The following is an 8,064-nucleotide window of genomic DNA, read 5'->3' on the forward strand; positions in this document are numbered from 1 at the left end:
AATTATTTATTGTCTAAAAAATTATATAAAACTAAATACAAATATCTAATTAAATTTATTATTAAACATTTTACTTCAAAAAGAAAAAAATGGAAGTTTAAAATTTATTTGCACTTAATAAGTTTAAATGTTATTTTGGTAAAATTATTAATGGAATATTTTTTTTTTTGTAAAACTCATGGATTCACTTTATTTCAGATGTTGAAGGAAATATTTAAATTTTTTTTATCTGAATACACTCACTCGAATCAGAGATAACGCGTGTATCTCAATTGTAGTGTATCTGAGATATGCTTATGTTTATATTACATCCGAGATATAATTTGCAAACACCTTATCACAATACGGAGTTGATGCATTTGAAATGTGATTATTTTAAAAAATGATCTTTAATATCTGAGATGTAACTAAAAATATATTTTAATAATTTTTTTAATATTTATTTATTTTGATAAATACTATATTTATTTAATTTAAATAAAAAAAATTATTTTGCATTATCATTCGACAACTTACAAATTCTGATTTTATAATTCCAAATTTACTTTATACATATTTTCTCCTTAATATTTTTTTTGGTGACTATTTTCTCCTTAGTATTAAGTCTATCTTAGAATTTTCTGAAGAACTTTTTTTTTTTTAAATCTATAAATCCAGTGCAAAGTTGTTATTTGTGTTGTTAATTGAGAATAAAATAAAATAAAATAAAACAAATGCTGGAACACTTGTCTAGTTTTCTTTCTTCCCAAGCAAATTTTCCATTCATTTTTCTTTCCCTTACTTTTCCCTCATAAACATTCATAGTTATTTCTCCGTCTGCAAACCCAAACCCTCTCATTCCAATTTCTTCAATTACCCATTTTCCCTCCAAATCATCACTTCTGTTCCTCTTCTTCTTCTTACTCTTCAGCGATGTCGCTATACAGGGTCTTCTCTCGTTCTTCAAGGTCCTTGTGTCGAAGCTTTACGCTTCTATATGCTTCCGCAAAGCCCCAATCCATGCCCACAACGCTCTCCAATCACTTTCATTCCCTCGTGCATCAATCGCCAAACAAGGTAAATTAATCAGAATCGGTTGAAGAATGTGGTTTTTTCTGTGCGTTTTTTGTATTTGTGTTGTAGGGTTTTGCTAGGGTTTTAGAACTTACTAGAAATTCGATGGGTTTACGCATTGTTTTCAATCTGAGACTTTTTTTTTTCTTTTTGTATTATCTATTGATGTAACGTATTTGTGAATCTTCAATTTTTAGCTTGCAACAAGTTGGCTATTAATCAATCTCTTCTCGCTGGGCTTTTTCTGTTCTAAACCTTTTAATCTTCTTGAAGGTTAACCAGAGCTCTTTGGAACAATTTAATTTGTTTTTCCATTATAAAAATATTGTTTGTTAGTTGTTCTGCAAATGTTTTGAGAAGTCATGTTGTACCTGATGATTATGGAAGAAATAGTGATTGATTAGAACTCTATAATCTGCTAGTTATGTATATCTCCTAACTGTTTTTTCACTGTTCTTGTGTACTCTAGTATCTAATGTTGTCCCTTAAAATTCTCTATTGAGTAAAATTTGTTTTATTCACGAATTGTAAAATTCTGATTACTTCCGTGTGTGCTTACTTATATTCCAGCTGATTCCAATTCAATCCAAGTTATTGAACCTACCAATAAATTCATTTTCAAATCCAAGATTTGGTTTTTCTTCATCGGCTTCCCCTGAACCTGCAAGTGATGACCCTGCAAAGACAACTGAAGAAGCTAATGTAACTGATCACAGTAATCAAGCGAAGTCTATGGATCAGACGAAAGAATCAGGTACTTCAGTATCAAATTTAATTAATCTACTAAAAGAACAAGAATGGAGATTTTAAATACCCTGCATTTTCTGATTCAGATATAGGGAGTGAATGTGACCTATCAAGGGATGATTTAATAAAGCTTGCAGCTGAGAAAGAAGGACTTTTGAAGGTAAAGCAAAAAGAGATTGAGAAAATGCAGGATAAAGTTCTACGTACTTATGCCGAGATGGAGAATGTCATGGATAGGACTAGACGTGAAGCAGAGAATTCGAAAAAATTTGCTATACAGGTGTCAGATCTGACCTTTTTTCCTACGGTTGTTTATTCCTCAACTCTGTGCTGACTATTTTCAAATGTGGTGTAGAATTTTGCGAAGAGTTTACTAGATGTTGCTGATAACTTGGGAAGAGCTTCCTCTGTTGTAAAGGAGAGTTTTTCAAAGATTGAAGCACCAAATGACTCTGTTGAAGCTGCACAACTTCTGAAAACACTTCTTGAGGGTGTTGAAATGACTGAAAAACAGCTTGTAGAGGTAGACTGCTTAACTTGATTCTATGGCTGTTTAGTTGCAATGTCAAAGCTGTTACATTATCCAATGTATTATTTAAATGGTTATGTAAATTTACATTCTTACTTCATTCTGCATTGTTCCACATTTATATGGTTTGCAATTAGAGGAAATATGTAGGATGTTTTAGCTCAGGTTTTAGGGCGCATTAAAGAAAACAGAGTAGAGACAAATGAAGAAAACTAAGGGACCACAAAAAAGGTTTAATTGCACCATGCATCAAGAAGATAGGAATTTTGCTGTACCAATTTGACAATATGATCCTTCTATTTTATAAAAAGCTTTTCCAATTACTTGCCTTACAAGAATTACAAGTAGCCCCTTAATGTCATAAATATTGACCAAGTAAAAAATATAAGCCTAAGGTCTTATTATTATGCAGTTATGTGCTCAGACTTTGTGCTACCATATGACAGAACTTCTGGCTAGTGCTTAAACATATTCTTTAGGTTTAACAATATATTTTTGCAGGTATTCAAGAAGTTTGGTGTAGAAAAATTTGATCCCACAAATGAGGCATTCAATCCTCACAGGCATAATGCCATCTTCCAGATGCCTGATGCTTCCAAGCCCCCAGGCACTGTTGGAGTTGTTCTGAAGGTACTTTTCAGTATTTTCTGTTGCAGAATCGTGATTTGATTTTCTTTTCCCCCTTGATTTGACCCTCAAAATGGTTGATGTGTTCTATTTGGTAGATGCTCTTCGAGCCCAAATACGCATTATTAAAAGTTTAGTTGATGTATTTGTGTTGCATAGTAAACTACTCATATATAAGATTGATCATACTCATCATCTCATTTTATGGGGCCATTTGGATAAGCTTTTAAAATTGTACCTTTGAGGTAAAAAGAAATACTTCTAAGTTACTTGAAAATTGGTTCAAATATTATTGTACTGATATAACATAACTGTTAATCATCTTCTCAAAAACGAAAAAGGAACCCAGGGGAAGGTGATTATTTATGTATTTTTTTTAAATAGCTTTTTTTTTTTTAATTGAACTTTCTTGAAGTCTGGTCTGCACAACTTGTTTGGATTAACTTCTAAAAGAAATGCTGAGGTTTGAATGTTTGAGTGGTATGCATGAGATATGAGATTCAAATTTTGTTATTGTCAATGTAACAAAAAAGGGTAAACCATATAGAGAAATGCAAAGATGACTGACTGTCAAGGCATTTTCTTTCTTAATTCTTTTTCTGTAGCAATTTTTTGTTTGAATAAATATGCTCCTATTTTTTGAATAGCAATAATAATATGAGATTGGAAAGTCACAGTTCGCTAATGAAATTATTTTCTTGTTATTTTTGCCCTTTGCAGGCAGGTTATATGCTTCATGAAAGAGTTCTTCGTCCGGCAGAAGTTGGTGTTACCCAACAAGCAGAGGATTAACAAGCAGTTTAGTGATTTGGCATATAAGAAAAGGGAATGCCTGAATAGTGAGTTTTTTATTTTTTGGTGTGGACAACGTCCACTAATCTTTTGAATTATACCATACAATATTAATCACTCACAAAATACTATTCTTTTTCTCCTAGGTTCGGAGTTTTATTTATAATTTTTTTATAATAAGATTCCATACTAAGGTTTCGATTCCCAGGGATTTTGGTTGGTTTGTTCTGTGCTATTCTTTATATAGGAACTCAGTCCAGTAAAATATTTTGAAGTGGGACCTCTCACCTCTACATTGATTGCCTGAAAATTATTCTGTTGTAGTCCATGTAAGAATTTTTTATTTATCTCTTTGGAAGATCAACCGTATACATGGATATTATGTAAAGTTACGGATACGGTTTCGGTAAAGTCGAATGGGTAATTAAAATTTAGAAATTATGCAGCCGTGTTCATGCTTATTTTTGTGTTTTACAATCTGCTTCAAATTAATTGTTACTTTAACTCTTGGTATATTGGAGATCAATTGCGTTAAACGAACACCTTTTATAATAGATATTATTTCAGTATTAGTATTTTTAATAATTAATACATATTTTTTATTTTGTTAATTAAAAAAATTTTAAATATATAATTAATGACAATCATAATTTTATTAATATATCTGTACACCTCTATAAATCGGAGTTCTTACATTCTTCTTGTCCTTAGTAAATACATCAAATTCTGAGTTATTAGTAAAGTGACTAACGAGATTAATTTACCAAGTGAACAAGCATCCAAAATAAAAAATAAGTTTTGAGAGCTTAAATCAATTACATTCGACCTAACAAAATTGCGGCTCCTCCGTTTAAAAATATATAAGATAGGACAGTCTAGCTTATTCAAAAGTTTAAACGATTGGACTTGGGCAAAGTTAACAAACTACTGGCTTTTTTCTTCTCTGCTAGGATTTGATCACGAGAAATAGGTTAAGGGTGTAAAGATTTTTCTGACTCGGATACCTATCATATTAACCAATGCCACATTAGTATCTACTATTGCACATAATAATGCATAATTGGATTTAGATATTTAGAGCAACCTAAGATTTTATATCTACATAAACTAAGACTCACACCACGTATGATGTATCCATGTATGATGCATTTAGCAATATATCTATCAACCTAAGCTTATCTACACTAGTTCCTGATTTTTATACTACTACTAGCACTAGTTAAACAGTACCAACTCCGCACACGAGATTCTAACTAACTGCAATCATGTCAAGATAGGATGGTACATCACATGGTCATATATTTAGCTAGATGGTATTTCTTTAAGTAATACTTAAATAGGGTTTTTCTTTCAGTTCATGGTCCACCCACCACTGGGTATGTTTTCTCCAATTGGACATCACTGTGTTTTGCTGTTGATGCCAGGATAGCTCAAACCGAGATCCAACTCACCAATGTTAGAATCCTGCAACAAAAATTTGTTACGGAATTAAAGCAAGGGGTTTGTGTAAAACTCAGTCTGTTTAACAATCATTTCTTGGATGAGACTTAATTGACCACAAAGATTTTGGTACCTTCAGAATGGATAATAAGATAACAGTCCATAAATAGCACTTACAGTAACAGCAACGTTTAGCGCATGAACACACAAAAGATCAACCCTCTGCTTTGGCGGTGTATTATTTTATAGATTGATTTGTCCACAAATCTTAAATGGAAAAACTACACAACCACTCTACCAGAGAGTTGATCCACATTAATAGGTTGAATAAAGGGTAAATTACATTAACATCCCTAAAGTGAAATTTCACATGATAACACTTGGTGACATTACACTTGACACCTTTGTATTTTGTAAGATGTTACACAGATAAATGGATGTCTAATTTAGCCTAGGATTTATATGCAACTCACAAGAAATGTGTTTCATTCTTTTTCATATACTGTTATATAGAAAGCAGATCAATAAAATAGCCAGTTACGTTACCTTGCTCTCCTCTGACATTTCATTCATATTCAGCATTCCGTGGATCTCATGATTCACATTTCTCTGATCTTCGGGCAATTGGTCACGATCAGCTATGAGTTCATCTTCAACCTTTTCAATAACAGCCTTCTGTTCTTCAAGCACAGCAATCTACATAATCACATTGACCACGCTTCACTCATAATTATGATCAACATTCTAATGAAACAATGGGATTTAACCGACAAGTTAGTGCACAAACAGGTTTTTCTATTGTCAATTTATGTTTATTCAAGCTTCATAAGCTCATGATCCTGTATCTACAGTTACCAAAAAAATAAAACTGCCAACACAAGAAACCCAAACAACCATGGAAGCAAAAAATAAATAAATAAATAAATAAATAAATAAGGAAGGGTCATGATTCATGAAAAGAAACTCTATTGGAAAAGTATACGTTACCAAAGAGAAAGTCTGCCAACTATTACCAACACGTGATAAATTAGGATTAAACCATGATTAACTTAGATGTGGCTTTATTTAGTAGATGGACTTCATGTCCAGCCCAACTCAAGTTGGCAGATTTTGGCAGATAAAAAGATGGTAACGTAGCACTACTGAACTCTATTTCAACAACCCACATTAAAAAACTACATGTGAAATCGTCACACGGCCCCTGTGATGGGCTGTGAAATCACACGGATCTTGTGCAACCTGAATTTCGAGGTGGGACTGAACCCTAATCCTAAACCCTAAACCCCAAATTCCAATTCTCGCAAACATGCAAACACTAGAACAATGGGAAAACATATATATTAAAAAAGTGTTACACAAAAGGCCAAAATCCCTCAAAGTGCACATTAAAAAAAGTTTAGGACTTTGAATCAAAAGGCAAGAAATCCAATTTTAAAAGAAGAAAAGAAATACAGCATGAACTTACAGGAGTATAGCGGAACTTCCTTCGCGGTGGCTCGTCAGAGACATCGCGTGGGTCGCCATCGTCTTCGGCAGCAGAGGAGGCAGTGATGGGTGTCCAACGGCGGAGAAGGAGGCGAGAGGAAGCGCTGTTGACGTTGTTGTTGGTGGTAGTGTTGGTTGTGGTGGAGTGAGAGTGAGTGTTAGTGGTATTGGTGGTGTGTAAAGAGGAAGAAGAGACGTGGACCCACTTCTTCTTCCACTTCCTGACGGGGCCGCTGAACACGGTGGGTGCGCCGTAGCGGGAGGAGGCTCGGCCTAGCCTTGAACCCACCGCTTCCATTTCCGGAGGGTTTCGGTTTGCTGCGTTTCGCGATACTGATAAGTGATAACAAAAAGTCAAACACCCAAATGATCACTATTTGTTTTTTTAGGTGGAATACCCATCACGCCCCCGGAATTTTTTTTTAAGGACGAGAAAAAAAAAACTCTTTTTGGTTTTGGATCTTTAATTATGCGAGTGAGACTGATTAGTTTTAGTTGAAAGCAAAAAAATTGGGAGGAAGGAAATAGAAAAAAAAAAAGTTAAGAAAATTGAGTGGATTTTTATTTTTTTTAAATGTGTTTGGTTGGAAGAAAAATAAAAAAAAATGTTATAAAAAGATAATTTTATTTTTATATTATAAAATATATTAAAAAAATAACGATAATATTAAAAATAAAGAGAGAATTAGTTTTTTTTATTTTTTTTAATATTAGAGAGAAAAAAAATAATAATTTTTTTATTTTTTTTATTTTTTTTCTATTTTTCTTTCAAACAAACATAGCATTAATGATTAATTAACGAAATAGGTCTATGTTACACGTTAACTACGTGATCTATATGTTAAGTTCAAATTAAAATTGAGAAAAAATTTTGTTGGGATCTCGTTATCTTTTAGAAAAATAATTAGGGTTTTTAGGATTTTTTTTATTTTTTATTATTTTTTTCATGAATTTAGATTTTTTGAAGTGATTAAGTTGATAAAAGGATAAAGTAAAAGTTTATCATTATTGATTTTATAATTTTCATGAAATATGCATTTTCAATGTTTAACTTTTCAAGCCTAATTCACTATTTCTATCAAGCCACGAGAGTAATGATTGAGCAAAACATTCCTATTTCAAGAGACAAACCAATCACTGCAACAAGCATGAAGAGAATAAGAAGGTACCTTCAGGAGCAAGCTCATGAAGAACCATAATGACAACCTCTTCCTCCTCCTACATTAGAGTTTCAAGTAAGAACTAGTCAACATCAAACTCAAGAGGTTGACTTATAACAACTCTACAAGAAATTTGTGTAAGTAATTTGGGTAAGATAAATAATGACTCTGGTAAGAGTTGTGTGTGGTGGACAATTCTTTTTTCTTTCGTTTCTTTTATTTTATCATTTT

The 8,064-nt window shown here is 32.5% G+C and overlaps 2 protein-coding genes across 2 annotated transcripts; one reads left to right on the plus strand and one right to left on the minus strand.

The window, feature by feature from the left end:
• Window positions 1–681: 681 nt before the first annotated feature.
• On the plus strand, window positions 682–4,209 carry LOC112790337 (grpE protein homolog 2, mitochondrial). Its single transcript, XM_025832680.2, has 6 exons — window positions 682–1,056; window positions 1,624–1,807; window positions 1,887–2,080; window positions 2,156–2,323; window positions 2,831–2,959; window positions 3,677–4,209. The coding sequence occupies exons 1-6, from the start codon at window positions 913–915 to the stop codon at window positions 3,746–3,748; spliced, it is 891 nt and encodes a 296-aa protein (XP_025688465.1). The 5' UTR covers window positions 682–912; the 3' UTR covers window positions 3,749–4,209.
• A 612-nt stretch (window positions 4,210–4,821) lies between these two features.
• LOC112790344 (uncharacterized) lies at window positions 4,822–7,204 on the minus strand. Its single transcript, XM_025832691.3, has 3 exons — window positions 6,654–7,204; window positions 5,735–5,884; window positions 4,822–5,212 (listed from the first exon to the last, which is right to left on the minus strand). Exons 1-3 carry the CDS (start codon window positions 6,969–6,971, stop codon window positions 5,147–5,149), a joined length of 534 nt encoding a protein of 177 aa, XP_025688476.1. The 5' UTR covers window positions 6,972–7,204; the 3' UTR covers window positions 4,822–5,146.
• Window positions 7,205–8,064: the final 860 nt, after the last annotated feature.

The sequence above is a fragment of the Arachis hypogaea genome, chromosome 1 (genome assembly GCF_003086295.3).
Source record: "Arachis hypogaea cultivar Tifrunner chromosome 1, arahy.Tifrunner.gnm2.J5K5, whole genome shotgun sequence".
Lineage (NCBI taxonomy): Eukaryota > Viridiplantae > Streptophyta > Magnoliopsida > Fabales > Fabaceae > Arachis > Arachis hypogaea.

What these genes read in the sequence shown, in the direction of transcription:
- LOC112790337 (XM_025832680.2), top strand. Translation starts at nt 913, where the DNA reads ATGTCGCTATACAGGGTCTTCTCTCGTTCTTCAAGGTCCTTGTGTCGA. An exon ending in GGATCAGACGAAAGAATCAG is followed by an intron (nt 1,808 to 1,886) that starts GTACTTCAGTAT and finishes TTTCTGATTCAG; the next exon opens with ATATAGGGAGTGAATGTGAC. An exon ending in CTGTTGGAGTTGTTCTGAAG is followed by an intron (nt 2,960 to 3,676) that starts GTACTTTTCAGT and finishes TGCCCTTTGCAG; the next exon opens with GCAGGTTATATGCTTCATGA.
- LOC112790344 (XM_025832691.3), bottom strand. Translation starts at nt 6,971, where the DNA reads ATGGAAGCGGTGGGTTCAAGGCTAGGCCGAGCCTCCTCCCGCTACGGC. An exon ending in GGAAGTTCCGCTATACTCCT is followed by an intron (nt 5,885 to 6,653) that starts GTAAGTTCATGC and finishes GTGATTATGTAG; the next exon opens with ATTGCTGTGCTTGAAGAACA. An exon ending in AAATGTCAGAGGAGAGCAAG is followed by an intron (nt 5,213 to 5,734) that starts GTAACGTAACTG and finishes TTTTTGTTGCAG; the next exon opens with GATTCTAACATTGGTGAGTT.